We start from the raw sequence: 15,265 nt of genomic DNA, 5'->3' as shown, positions 1-15,265 counted from the left end.
AGGCAGGAGGGATGTGTAAATCGCCCCTAAAGACGAACTGGGGTTTCTGGCAAGTTTCATACTTGGCATGCCTTGAGGGCTTGGCCTGGAAAAGCACCATCGATATCCAGAACATGATTCCGAACCACAAAATTCCTGATAGTTTAACATAAATTCTTCCAGATTCGCTTTAAAGCCATTTCCTCTTTAAAAGAACTGATTATTATGTGCTAGCCATTAAGCTACAAGGTACTTGATTTCCAACTGGGAGATCAGGATGGCCAAGTCAAATTCAGTTATATCCTGTGACTTTTTTTTTTTTTTTTTGGCAAGTAGCCTAACTTCTGGGCATTTCTGTGACCATATCCCTATACTAACCTGGCCTTATTGCCCAAGGCACAGTTCTTGACTACCAGAGAACTCCGGCTCTTATAGGGATCCAAACACTTCCCAGAATAGAACCAACCTTAATTTTGCTTCCTGCGGTCGTTGGGCGGCCTTTCTTGTCGGCTTGCAGGTTTTCAGGAAATAAAGATTTTATAAAAGGCCTGGAAAATGAGAAAGAGGATGGGTCAGCAATCTCTCAGTTCTGTGGGGGCTGGATGTGCTGTCCAGAAGCATCTAACGCTGGCCACAGAAAAGCCATGTGACATGCAGTACAAACTTGCAAGATGTAACTTGGGCAAATGAACAGCAGAAAACACAAAAGAAAGCGTTTGGAACCTCCTGGCCTCTGGAACGAAGGGTTATCATGGGAGAGGGAGGATGGGATGTGCTTGTGAAGACAGGCTGGCTAGATTGGAGCCCTGTGGACGGTGTGAGTTGGGAGCATTGGAGGTTCATGCTGCTCTGCTTGCAAGAACCTATTTCTGAGTCTGATCATGGTTGGGTGTCACACCTGAATAATTCTTTGATGGGGCTTAAGGGAGAATGTCCTATACAACTTAGGATCTTTGTTTGTTTGTTTTTGAGGCATGGTTTTATGTAGTCCAGGCTGACCTTGAATTCTCCATGTAGCCCAGGATGTCTTCCTGTCTCTGATCCCCAAGTGTGTTGTGGAATATTTGTACACTGTGAAGAGTTATTGCTGCTGGTGGTGTAATAAAAAGTTGAATGGTCAATAGCTAAGCAAGAGAGATAGGTGGGACTTCTGGGCAGAGAGAGGTGACAGCTACATGGTAGATGTAGATTAATAAAAATATGGACTAATTTAAGTTATAAGAGCTAGTGGGACAAGCGTAAGTTAAGGCTGAGCTTTCCTAATTAATAAGTCTCCATGTCATTATTTGGGAGCTGGCAGTCCAAAGTGCTGGGATTACAAGCCTTTGCCCCTGTGCCAGGTTTTATAAGGGGCTAGGAAGAAACTCAGGGGGTTGTGTATGCTAAGCAAGCACTGAGCCATACCCTGCCCTGCAATGCAGGGCATCTGGTAGCATAAGTGGTTGTTGCTGGCTACAGGCCAGCAAGCAACACTGGCCCCACTCCCTTGACAAACTGCCTTTGGGTAGGAACATTTTCAAGTGCTGCAGTGACAAGTCACTGAGGCTTTGTCTGCAGGATATGTTCCCTTCATAATGCTAACCAAGCCCCCAACAGGTGCGCAGGGGCTTGCTTAGGTACTTTGATGCACCTGGTGTCTGAACTATAGTTCAATAAATATCTTCTAACTGCCTTAGTGAGTGAAGTGGCCCACATAAGTTGACAATTGGATATGCTAACCCAAACTCATTCCCTGCCCCCGAGTGACCTTTTGGTCTTTAGAAATTTCCAGGAAGTTTCCCCAGACATCTACTTCTAACCTGGCCAGACATAACCACAGACTTTTATTATAGCAATCACATCACAAAAACAATACGCTGCATCGAGATGACAGGAGCTTATGTGGGCCCGTCAATCGCTCTTTAACTTGGCAGGAGTTTTAATAATTAAAAGCCATCTCTGAAAGTGAGATGCCTTCACCTGTTGGCCACGAAACCCACAAGCCAGGACTTGCAGCCTCCCCGACCTTCTCGGAGGACAGCACATTGAGGCTGTGCATTTTCAGTGAAAAGAAAGGGGACATCTGAAGTGAGTGTGGAGAAGCTCTGGCAGAGGATGGTGGTGGAGCCCCAGCATGGGGGAGGACGGGGAGGGGAGCCCCAGGAGAGGGGAAGATGGTGGGCTTGGGGGGAGTCATTTAAATGAAGCAAGAATAGCTCCTCACTGGGGCTATGGGGGAAAAAGCCCTGTTTTGCTTTCATCTGCAGTTAGGATTTTATCAGAAAGCTGCTATAATTGTTGCTGTTCCTTGAAGTAGTTATCACTGGCTGGGGATGTAAGTGCAGTCAGTAGACTGCCTGCCTAGCATGCAAGAAGTCCCGGAGTCAATCCAAGCATCACATACAGGAGTGTATAATCCCAGCACTGGGGAGGTGAAGGCAGGAGGATCAGGATTTCAGGGTCAGCCTGGAAGATACCACCTCAGAAATAAGTAAATAAAAACGAATATTTGCATGTATCCCACTGTAGAGGCTCCTCCTAGGGTTTTCTTTCTTTCTTTCTTTCTTTCTTTCTTTCTTTCTTTCTTTCTTTCTTTCTTTCTTTCTTTCTTTCTTCCTTCCTTTCTTTTTTTCATTTTTCTTCTTTTTTAAGAACCTTTATTCCCATCCACCTTTCTACTTTGCTCTTACAGACTAGTTTGTGGCCACTGGTTCCAGCCCAGTCAGTGGCTGAGCAATGGGAGCTGCAGACCATTCCTCAGGGATATGTAGGGAGCTGCTAGACAGACACAGAGGACATTTGCACGCCTTCAGACCACTGACTCAGGAGCTGGTAAGGTCCATTCTCCCTGCAATTCCTCCTTGGTCAAAACCTTTTCAGGAATCACCTCCGTCTTCTCAGGGGTCTCTGTAGAAGCAGAGCTGGCGCATGACCTCCAGTGGGCACAGGTGGGAGATGGTGCCACACATCCTGAGGCCTTCGTAGGTCAGCGTCTACATCAGACCCACTAGGTGAGTTTCCCACTGTTGCATAGGATGGCAATGTCCCCATAGCACAGAATAGAATCTGTGCTACACAGAGTGATGGTAGACAGTTTGACATAAGATGCCTCTGTGAGGGGCTGAAGGCCAATCCCGGGTTCAGCCACCACCAGAAGCCATAGCTCCCCGAAGGCTGCTTTAATCTGGTTTGTGACTGTTCCAGGCATGAAGCAACCAACAACAGTGGCAGCCAAATGTCAGTACAGCTCATTGGCCAATGTTCCTGGAGATGATGCTGATCTCAGCGGAATTCTCAATGACAACAAAGGCTTGAGCTGCCAGCAGCAGCTTCTCCTAGGCCCTCTTCAGGCTCTTGATGTAGATGCCATCACTGTTCCTTTCGTAGATATGTTGTTCCATCTGGAGGTCAAGAGTAGTGCCACCTAAGCATGTTCCTGTGGCAAGGAATGTGAGGACATCCTTTTCCAACATTTGCAGGACATCAAGGGCTCCAGATACTATGTGAGTTTCTCTTTACATTACAATGGGAATCAAGAACAAAGCCACAAAGCCAGGTGGTGGTGGCCAATGCCTTTAATCCCAGCACTCGGGAGGCAGAGGCAGGCGGATCTCTGTGAGTTCGAGGCTGGGCTGGACCGACAGCCTCCAAAACAATACAGAGAAACCCAGTCTTGTAAAACCAAAAAAAAAAAAAAAAAAAAAAAAAGGAAAGAAAAAGAACACAGAGATCCCTCCCTGGAAAGCAGGGGAAAGTTTCTCCTGGACTTCTCAGCCTCCAATTGCTTCAGCAATTCAGGCTAATTAGCCACCTTTAAAAATGGAGTGACCATGGAAAATCCTTTCAGTTTTGCCCCAAGGGCAAAGTACCATAGAAGTAGATTGTTCTACTCTTGCTGATCAGAAATAGCTATTCCAGGCCTGCACCAATATGGCCGCTTCACCCTCGTAACAGTGTTGAAGCCAGACATACAGATGGCACTTGGGGGAAGGAAACATAATGACAGAAGGGAGAGACAAAGCCTGGAAGAAGAGAAGCCCTTTGGAGAAAACAAATAGTCAAATTATAAACCAGACTCAACAGCTCTAAAGGAACTGGATGCTGAGCACTCCAGTATCACTCTGGTTTGCACAGGGAAACAATACCATCACTGGTTTGTGATGACACGGAGCTGGGGAGGTTTAAGAGCACTGGCTGCTCTTCTGGAGGACCCGGGTTCAATTCCTAGCACCCACATGGTGGCTCACAAACCATCTGTAACTCCAGTTCCAGGGCATCTGAGGCCCTTTCTGTCTTCTGTGCATACCAGACACACATGGTACACAGATATACAAGCAGGCAAAACACCCATACACATGAAAACAAAGCAATAACAACAACAGCAGCAACAACATCAACCCAAATGAACTGCATGCCAGATGAAGCAGATAAAGGCCACTTACAGCTCACTACTCTGCATGAGTTCAATCAGGTCCATGAAAAGCACATCCCGGTTCCTTTCACAGAAGCCGTCCATGTCGTAGGAAACCTGGTCAAGAATGGGAAGCAATCAAATTCTGTCCGACACATTTCTCTGGCTAAAAGCATCCTTAAGTGGGTATGGCTATCCTCATCAAAGGTGGACGTTCCTAGTTGTAGCCTTTGAGGTTTCACACGTGTGCTGTCCCATAAAGGCTGTCAGCTGGCTTAGATGACCATGACCTAATGGTGGGTGATGAAAATGTGACTCCCTAATGATCTGTGAGTGAGACTACAGCTCTCAAGAGCACATGTCCATTTGTCTGTGGACCCCTAAGCATGTCTGAGCAATACGTGAAGTTCTGACTAAGTGAAGAAAAAGAGAGCCCTCGTGCTCACTCATCAAGTATGTCAACTGAATCTTGAATTGCTGTTAGAAGCGGCATCAGAGCTGTGCCCATCTGCCCTGAACTCGATGCTCAGGGACCTTGGTTAACAAGAGACTAGCAGGGAGGAAAGATTTTATCTGTGGAGTTCCATAGAACCAGGAAGCATCCAAGAGCCACGACCCCAAATTCTGTTAGGACCCTACATGGTTGTGTACCCTGCAGGCACCTAGTTACTCACCTTGTAGGGGAAACATTAAAGTTAGTCCCATGTCCATGGGAAAGCAAAAGAATGCAAGTTTGTGATTGCAACGGTCAAGACAAAAAATCCATTGCTTCAGCAGTTGCAATTCACACCACGGAGATTTGTGCTTTAAAAGCAAACGGCCCATGGGGCTGGAGAGATGGCTCAGAGGTTAAGAGCACTGGCTGGTCTTCCAGAGGTCCTGAGTTCAATTCCCAGCAACCACATGGTGGCTCACAACCATCTGCAGTTCAATCTGGTGCCCTCTTCTGGCGTGTAGACAGAACACTGTATATGTAATAAATACATTAATCTTAAAAAAATAAAAAATAAAAGAGAACAATTAAAAAAAAAAAAGCAAACGGCCCTGTAGACAGTGCTTTGCTTTAACTCTTCAAATTCTTTAAAGGTCCTATTTATCAGACGAATAAATGACACGGGTATCTACTGGTCCATGGAAAACGGATGGATCCTGGCCCACTGAACTGTGGTCTCGGGCCTTACCTTCCCGGCATAGTGGTGAATGATGAAGCCCTGGTTCCAGCTGTTGAAGTGCTCATGGCTCCCGATCTGCATCTGGAGCTTCTGTAGCAGGGTCTGGTCGGCGCCTTCCCCCACGGCGTGCATGGTGGCACACACGTCATCCAGGATGCTCATGATTCCAGGAGGGTTCTGGTGGGACCAAGAAGGCAAGGCCCAGGTCACTGACCCCCTCCAAATACTCAGCATCTATGGGGTCACTTCTTAAGCCAGGAGACTGGTCCCCAGACCCAGACACCATCTTGATCATTAGCTGTTCCTTCCAGGAAGAATGCACTTAACATTCCCAGAGGAGAGTTTATCATTCAGACCTAAAGATGGAGGAAACTCATTTCCAAGAAGCTAGCTAGCTCTCTAGAGTGCTTTATCATTATTTGTTTGTTTGTTTGTTGTATGTGTGTATGTAGGTGCACGATGGGGCTGGAAGGTGTGACCCTTTTTATGGCTCCCCATTGGCTATGTCATACAACCAAGAGCTATCTTCTAGAATTCAGGAACAACTTCCATTTGCAAGTTGGCACGTTGTACACATTCTCATTTACTGAGGTAATAAAAGCCTATTATTTTATTTTCTCGCTGCACATTTGCACATTACTAATGTTACTGTTGACATTCTGTACAAGGGTAGTTTCCTAGTCAGCTGAAAAGCAATTGACACCAGGAACAGCAGAGAATGAAAGCTCATTGAAGGGTAGGGTAGACCAGTGGAGAGAACCACAGGCTAGTACTTACGACTTTGCTCTCTATGAGGTCACACACGATTTTATTATTGAAGTATTCAATGGGTGTCCATCTTATTCCCTCCTGAACGTATTCTTCCTGGGTGACAGAAATTAGAAGCTTGCATAAACCACCATGAAAGAGAACCTGCATCCCTCTCACATACACTGAGAACTTTCCCATCACGAGAGGTGATAGGAACAGAACATCTCATAACTTAATGGTCTTTATGTTTCCTCTGCGCAGTAAAAACTGATGCCATAAACTGTTACTTGTCATTAGAGACAGGGTCTCATGTATTCCAGGCTGGCCCAAGGATGACCTTGAACTCCTGATCCTCCTGAATCTATGTGGTGGTCTGAATGAGAATGGCCCTAACAGACTCCAGTTGGTGAAACGGTTTGTGAAGAACTAGGAGGTGTGGCTTTGTTGGAGGAGGTGTGTCACTGGTGGTGGGCTTTGAGGTTTCAAAAGACTGCAATTCCCAGTGTGTTCTCGGCCTTCTGCCTGTGGTTTGAGATGTAAACTCTCAGTTGTTCATGCCACCATCCCTTCACTTTAACATCATGGACTCTAAACCTCTGGGACTATAAGAACAATGAAATGCTTTTTTTTGTTTTGTTTTTTGTTATTTTATGAGACAGGGTTTCTCTGTATTGTTTTGGAGGCTATCGGTCCAGCCCGGCCTCGAACTCACAGAGATCCGCCTGCCTCTGCCTCCCAAGTGCTGGGATTAAAGGCCTGCGCCACCACCGCCCGGCTGAAATGCTTTCTTTTATAAGTTGTCTTGACCATGGTGTTTTATCACAGCAATTAAGAAAAAAAGTAGGGCCAGATCTTTTATCTTTCTAGAATTTCGTATGTGATGGGCAGTTTGGGGTCTCGATTTTCATCTGTCTTGTTTATTCAACCCTCCTTCTATCGGTGGTTTCAGTCAATCGACATAATCCCTCATGCAGATCTCCAGGTAGATGTACAGAGAGCCTCTTACACCTGCTACATGCACCATAGTCCTGACCCTTCTAATTTTGTCCTTCAGTAACAACCTTACCATTGTCCGATTCTTCAAGATACAAAGCCCGGCATCTGGTAAGATGGCTCAGAGATTAAGAACATTGGCTGCTATTGCAGATGATTCAGGTTTAATTAAGCAATCGTATGGTAGTTCACAAACATGTGTAACTCCAGTTCTTAAAGATCTGATGCCCTCTTCTGGCCTCCACAGTCACCAGGCATACATGTGGCGCACAGACATACATGCTGGTAATACACACATACACATAAAGTAAAATTTTAAAAGAAGACACAAAACTAGGAGTCATTCTGAGTGACTCTTAGCTAATTGCTAATTATTGTATTTTTAATTAATTAATTTATTATGTATAGAATGTTCTGACTACAAGTATGCCTGCACACCAGAAGAGGGCTCCAGATCTCATTACAGATGATTGAGAGCTATCATGTGGTTGCTGGGAATTGAACTCAGGACCTCTGGAGCAGCCAGTGCTCTTAATTGCTGACCCATCTCTCCAGTGCTAATTATTTTAAACAAATCCTGTATGTTTGATAGAATAAATACTAGATCTCCCCTCTACAGTTACCATTGTTTTCTGAGTTTCTCCACCCCAAACTTCTCTTGTCACCAGGTTGGTCTTGATTGTATTAAGCCTCATAAAGTGCCTACATGAGCCAGAACCTGCCCACTTCCTTCTATCTTAGTTGTTATCACCATTTCCTTTGGCTGCATTCTTCAGTGGTGGACAGCTAACATTCCAATAACTAATTGGTCCCTAAACAGCTTTTGATATATCTAGCTTCTAACCAGATTGCATGTGCACCCAGAACCTCAGGAGTCAAGGTTTAGAAATAAAATCATTGTAGATAATAATTATAAAGGACCTCATGATTACATCACTCCGGGCATAGGTTGAGCCCTAAACCCAAATACTTGTGTCTTAATGAGAGAAAGGAGAGAGAAGCTTGGGCTTGGAGCAACAGAAGGTAAAGTAGAGAGCAGAGTTTGGGCACCACAGGCACAGAAGGCCAAGAGCCACCAAGATGTGGCAGAGAAAGAACACTAGCTTTCCAGGAGTCTCCCTCTAGCCTTTGGAGGGGCTGTAAGACTGGATTTTAAACTCTTGGTATCTAACCGTACCAAGAAATGTCTATGACCTCAAACTCCCCGCTTTGATTTATGAGTCACTCTGGAAATCTAAAACAACATGGCACCAAGAATTTCAGAGCCTGCACTGCACTTTTAACAGAATGTAAGCAAGGCATAGCTCAAGGAAGAATTCCAATGCAAGCGTTGTTAGAAATGTGTGTAGTTTAGGGGGAAGACTGGGGGTGCTGCACATCTGGGAAAGCCACGTGTTTCCCAGACAATGGAGGTCAGCTCAAGGTTGCCCATTTCGCCTGGGTCAGTGAGTGGGACAGAGAGGAACAAACAGCCCACTGTCAGTCCAGCCTCCCAGCTTCACTTGCTGACAGAGAAAGAAACATGCAGCAGATGGTATTTGCATTTCAGAGGCTGAAGTACTGCAAAGGCATATGGCTTTACTGCTGACTTTAGTAGGTATATTTCCTAATACAAGACAGAAACCCAACTCAGTCATCCAAGGGGAGATGTGTATCTCAGAAGTGAAGAAGACAGAGAAGATCATAAAGGAAGAGGGACCACTTACCTGCTCTGCCTTTAAGGTCAGCTCAATAAAAATCTGCTGTAATTTCTCATTAACGAAATTGATGCAGAACTGTTCGAAGCCATTTTTCTGGGGGAAAAGGAGAAGGGAAAAAAAGAAGGTCGTTTCCTAAAATCATTTCACAAAATCATTTAAAAGTCATTTCTTGGTGATGCACTAAAATGTCTGTGTGAAAGAGCTGCCTCAGAAACTCTGGCTACGTCAATAGAGGAAGCATGGTTTATATTTAGGAGAAACTAATTTGGTCAAGGTACACGAAGAACTTACAATGGCAAAGACGAGCCGGAGCTCACTGCTTCTTCAGTGCTTAGAATTATTCCTGTTGGCCAGAGGAAACATCACCTTCCCCCACCCAAGGTCTGCTAATTCAAACTGACTTACCCTGAATCAACTTTTTCCTTCCTTCCTTCCTTCCTTCCTTCCTTCCTTCCTTCCTTCCTTCCTTCCTTCCTTCTTTCCTTCCTTCCTTCCTCCCTCCCTTCCCTCCTCCTTCCTATTACTTTTATTTATATGCATGCATGTGTGTATGCATATCAGTGAATGCCTGCATATGTGTGTGTACGTGTGTATATGTGTGTGTGTGTGTGTGTGTGTGTGTGTACATATGTGTGTGCCACACGTGGGCATGACCACAGAGGCTCAGGAGAAGGCCTCAGATCTCCTGGAGCTGGAATTACAGTGGTTGTGAGCTAACTGATGTGGGTGTAAGAAACTGAACCCAGGTCCTCTTGAAGAGCAGCCAGGGTTTCTAACCACTGAGCAATCTCTTCAGCATCCCCCCTTTTTCTTTCTTGCTTTCTCACCTCCCTCCTTTCTTTTATTTTTCGTGTGTGTATGTACATTCATGAGTATGTTTGCAGGAGCCTTCACTGTGAATACAGAATTAAGAGAGGGCCCTGGAGTGATGACTCCCTGCCTTATCCTCTTAAGACAGTCTCCTACCAACCGTAGAGTGGGGCTGGTGGCCAGCAAGTCCCAGTGAGCCCTGTCTCTGCCTCCCCGGCATCAGGATCACAGGTGTGTGCAGCTAATGTTCCCTGAGTGCTAAGAGTCTGAACTGAGGTCCTCAGGCCTGCATGGCAGTACTCACACCTAGTGAGCCATCTCCCCAGTCTTCCTTACCTGAAATATTTCAAAGCCATAGATGTCTAGGACACCAATGTTGTATTCCTCATGGTCCTTCTCCATGGCTTTATTGATGGACTAGGAGAAAACAAAGACAGCACAAATGACTTCTTTCGTCCTTATTGAACAGACAAGAGGTGGAGCAGGGGCCCTGCACAGCAACCACACTGACCCCTGGAGACAGGACAGCTTGAAGGTGGGGTGTATGCTTTAAAAGTTCTCAGGAGGATTCAATCAACAGCTGCAGTTAGGGACTTTGTACAGTGACAGCAGAGCTAGCTCTCCTTAAGAAGTCCGGAGACCTGGAAGAAGCTGTCATCTTGGGTGACACAGTAAGACCTGTCCTGAATGAGTCTCCACTCTTGCAAAATCTGCAACTGCCAGTCAGATGTCCCCAACTCAGCAGCCGCTTAACCCTCACAGGACACAATGTGTCACTGACGCTGAAGATAAAGAGGTCCCAAGTTCCCAGGGGCGTGTGCAGAAGGTGAACCATCTACACATAATATCGACTATTGCAAGAGTGTATGTGTGCACATTCATATGTATATGCACACGTGTGTACGGGCATGTGGAGGCCAGCCATCTGTCTCAGGTGTCTTCTTCAATTGCTCTCTCCATTATTATTATTATTATTTATTATTATTATTACTGGTATGTGTGTAGTGTGTATGTGAGTGTGTGTGTGCCCAGGTGAAAACCAGGAGACATTAGGTGTCCTCTTCTATTGCTGTCTCCATTATTATTATTATTATTATTACTGGTATGTATGTAGTGTGTATGTGAGTGTGTGTGTGCCCAGGTGAAAACCAGGAGACATTAGGTGTCCTCTTCTATTGCTGTCTCCATTATTATTATTATTATTACTGGCATGTGTGTAGTGTGTATGTGAGTGTGTGTGCTCAGGTGAAAACCAGGAGACATTAGGTGTCCTCTTCTATTGCCGTCTACTTTAGTTTTTGCAGGGGTCTGTCAATGAGCCTGTGACTTAATGTTTTAGCTACAATGGCTGGTTAGTGAGCTCCGGGCATTTGCCTGTCTCTGTTCCCCAGTACTGGAGTTACAGGCATGAGCAGCCTGGCCTTTGTGGGGGTAGTGGAGATTTGAACTCAGGTCTTCCTGCTTTCACAGCAAGTGCTCTTATGCACTAAGTTATTTCCTCAGCCCCTGCACCTTAGTTTCTGAGACAGTCTCTCACTGGATGTTTCATCTAGAAAGCCCGGCCAGTTCATCAAGGCTCACAGTGGCGGTCAGGCTACCATGCCCCCACTTTCCAGATGGATGCCCAAGATCATACTGGACAAGAAGCAAGGCTTAGGTTTAAACCGAAGCATCACAATGCCTGAGTCTGAGCTCTAGGTCACTCAGAGAAGAGGCCACGTGATCCAAAGGAAGAGATTCAACCCCAGCAGGACAGGGGCAGCGGGGGAGGCAGATAGCAGAGGAACATAAAAGACCATTCCTGATTTTGGTGTTCATGGGGTGTTTCCTGGGCAAAGAAGACGGTAGCCTCTCATGAGCTACTTAGTAAAGACATACAGCACAGCATACAGACAGACAGACAGCACAGCCTAGTCAATGCCAGGTCAAATTAATGTCAGTTGCATGGCAACCAGCACACAGCCACACACCCTGAACTGACACAAAGTTGCGGGTCCTGGGCCCCCTGCTGCGTTCTCCTGCCCCTCAGATTTGCTCATGGACCAGCATCTCCGCCCGAGACTCCCTTCTCAGCAAATAAGAGGTCTGGGTAACACTTGACCCTGAACTTCTCACAGAATCGAACATAATTACAAGCAGTGTGGGGAGCAGGGTTCTGACGTGCCGAGCTCTCCCATCCCACCTAGCTCTGTGGGTGGATCTGGGCACAGACTCCTGGGACCCAGTGGCTGCTTTTCCTGGCTAGGGTTTGCCTTGGGTTTCCTGCTCTAACATAGCGAAGTAGGAACAGCAGGAATCTAGGTCTTCCTAGAATAGCCACACAGGAGCCATGAAGGTTCCAGCCAGTTTCTGAACCTCTCTGTTCCTTCTTCCTTTTATTTAGAAAACTAACACAATATCTAAGCTTTGGCATTGTTGGAGAAATTAAATGAGATCCTTTTTTTTCCCTCTGAAATATTTAAGTAATATTTGGAGCAGAGTATAGACTGTATCTTATTCTAACATTAAAGATATTGCTGGTTAACCCAGATTTACGCTGCTGGCTTTCCACCTGACAATATAAATTATACATCTTTATACCAGAGACAGGGCCAGCAATATGGCTCAGTGAGTAAAGGTGCTTGCTGCCAATACTGATGACCTGAGTTCAATCCCTGTGACCCACACAGTGGAAGGAGAGAACCAACTTCTGCAAGCTATCTCCTGACCTCCACATGTGTGCTATGGCATGCTTTTGAGTGCATACACATATGCACACATACACACACACACACACACACACACAATTAACTAAAAATAAATTTGAAAAATCTTAAGTAGCTGGGTGGTGGTGGTGGTGGTGGTGGTGGTGGTGGTGCACACCTTTAATCCCAGCCCTAGGGAGGAAGAGGCAAATGGATCTCCAAGTTTGGGACCAGCATGGTTTATAGAGGGAGTTCCAGGACAGCCAGGCTGCACAGAGAAAGCCTGTCTTGAAAAACAAACACAACAACAACAACAACAAAAAATAAGTATATTCACATATCAGCGTGTATATGATTATGCTGTATGCTGTGTCTAAAAGTATCAGAGTTAATTTAAAAGCACATCCAAAGTCAAAGTGAGGTTGTAGCCCAGTTGGAAGAGTGCTTGCCTAGCATGTGTGAAGGCCTGGGTTCATGATCCCCAGCCCTGCATAAACTAGGTATTAATGTACCATAGGTGATGGTACATTTCTATATCAACACTCAGGAGGTAGAGGCAGGAAGATCAAAAGTTAAAGCTCATCCTCAGCTGTATATTGAGTTTATGGCTAACATGGCCTACATAATACACTATCTCAAGTGGCACAGGCCTTTAATCCCAGCATTCAAGAGGCAAAGGCACGTAGATATCCGTGAGTTCAAGCCCAGTCTGGCCGTCTGACTGAGTTCTGGGACAGCTAGGGTTACACAGAGAAACTCTGTCTTGAAAAACAAAGGCAAAAAAACAAGAACAAAAAAAGCTCCAAACCAACAGACAATCACCATCTCAAAACAAAACAAAAAATCTCTCTCAACAGATAGATATCCAAAACTTTTGATATTTCCCCCTTTGAAAGGTTTCCACCCCAGGTGGACTACTCTTGGTGGCTTGCTCAGAACAAACTGAATATGTCAAAGTGATAACAAGTTTAAGAGCAAGACATAAACAACTCACGGCCTTCTGCTTGCACACTCTGTCTTAGATCACTGACTCTGGGGAAAACCAGCTGCCAACTATGAGGACACTGAGCTGCCCTAAGAAGAGGTCCACACAACTACAAACAGAGACCTCTAACCAACTGCACATGAAGACTCTACTTGACACAATGTCCCCAGCTCCAGGCCAGCCTGGAAAACTGCTCTCCATCAGTATTGCAGCTTTAACTGTGCTTGAGTCAGAACTGATCAGCTAAGTAGATTTCTGCCCCCACAGAAATGCAAAGCAAGACATGTGCTTATCATAGCATGTTTGGAATTACTTGTCACAAATTAACTATCATTACCAGATACAACATTCCTAGCCTTTTATACTCAGAAATCAAGAATGGTCCTGGACCACAGGCTTCCTCAATCCCAGTCCTGGTTTTTACTGAATATCTCGTGCTGCTGTGTTGGTTTTAGCTACTCTGTGCTGCTGTGGATATCTTAAGTTGGATTCAGGATTCACGAGAAACAGAGAGAGAGGATACACAGGGCAGAAAGGGACACGGTAATGATGCAGAGCAATGAGAACAAACTCTTAGTCATTGTATTCCTTATATCTAAAACTTGAAGCTTTGCCCAGGTCCACCCATGTTTACTTACATCTACCAAGAAATCAAAGACCCGTGCGTGCAGGGCCTTGGCGAGTGCATCCCTGGTGTAGCAGGCCTGTTCCACATTGAGGGTCACGTGGATGGACTCCGACTTTCCTCCCCATTTACTATCCATCTGCCGGCTCGTTAGCTTATCTTTTAATCGATCTTGGTTTATACCCAGCAGATACGCAGGAAAAGCCAAAACTGCAGAATATAAAACACGATTGTTTTTCAGAATTGTAACCATTATCTCCCAAGCACATTGAAGCCCTTGTGTGAACAGATAATGGCCACCAAAGTTAACTTTCCACTCTATTGGGGAAGACTTATCACCAACGCTGTGCACACCCCTATTTGTTTCCCCCAGTTGTTGTATTCTGTAAATCAATCCCTATAATTACTGAGACTTCCAGTCACTCAAATCAGTGGTCCAAAAAGGATGCAAGCCAGTCCTCCCCGCTTCTCCCACCACTGAGATCACACCAAGATACTGGAAATGGACATTTCTACGTGCTTAAGGCAAAGGCATCAGCAGGAACTCAGTCACCAAACGTTTCTCTGCCTCTGAATAATGAATGTTTCCTTCCTTTGGTGCAATGTTTTCATGGGCCTCATTTACAGAGACCTTGTAACATCTGTTGTCATGGACCCAGTAAATCCAACAATCCCCTACTGATCAAACGCTTACACTGTGAGGATTACAAAAAGTAGAAAACAAAGAGGAAAAGATGGTAAATAACTAGTGAACCTAGAAGACAATCTAGAAATTTTATCAAGGAAACCACCCTCCTGGAGAGCAGAATGCATCTGAACAGACTATATTTAGAACAGGAAACTATTAACGATTTTTGGGGTAATCAAGGAAGAGACTAGGCAGGCAAGGAAGGGTAGGACTTGTACAGATGTGGAGAGGGGAGCGGTATCTGCTAAGGGGAACAAGCTGGGGGGGGCATGGCTGGGCTGTGGTCTGTGTTGTGTAGATAAGTGTCTGCTGTAGCTGGAAGCTATGGTTAAAAGATTGGGATAGGTTTCCATGCACTGGGGAAGGGTGTTCTGGATTGGGGGAGCAGGAGGCAGAGGGGTCAGAAGGCCTGTGTGTATGTATTCCTGTGTCTGTGTGGGTGCGCACATGTACACATAGAGCCCAGAGGTCGATGACAGATGTCTTCCT

The 15,265-nt window shown here is 45.5% G+C and overlaps 1 protein-coding gene across 1 annotated transcript in view; it reads right to left on the bottom strand.

The window, feature by feature from the left end:
• Positions 1–15,265, bottom strand: part of Myo1e (myosin IE) — a 189,448-nt gene that overhangs the window by 49,556 nt on the left and 124,627 nt on the right. The window contains exons 10-16 of the mRNA XM_040740350.1: positions 14,102–14,298; positions 10,131–10,211; positions 8,991–9,077; positions 6,319–6,405; positions 5,551–5,718; positions 4,401–4,486; positions 446–527 (exon numbers count right to left, since the gene is read on the bottom strand). Coding sequence (XP_040596284.1) covers positions 446–527; positions 4,401–4,486; positions 5,551–5,718; positions 6,319–6,405; positions 8,991–9,077; positions 10,131–10,211; positions 14,102–14,298 — 788 coding nt within the window. The remainder of the gene's footprint in view (positions 1–445; positions 528–4,400; positions 4,487–5,550; positions 5,719–6,318; positions 6,406–8,990; positions 9,078–10,130; positions 10,212–14,101; positions 14,299–15,265) is intronic.

This window comes from Mesocricetus auratus, unplaced genomic scaffold, assembly GCF_017639785.1.
Source record: "Mesocricetus auratus isolate SY011 unplaced genomic scaffold, BCM_Maur_2.0 Super-Scaffold_100691, whole genome shotgun sequence".
Classification (NCBI taxonomy): domain Eukaryota; kingdom Metazoa; phylum Chordata; class Mammalia; order Rodentia; family Cricetidae; genus Mesocricetus; species Mesocricetus auratus.
Note: the sequence above shows the minus strand (reverse complement) of the source record. Positions and strands in the feature narration are given on the sequence as shown.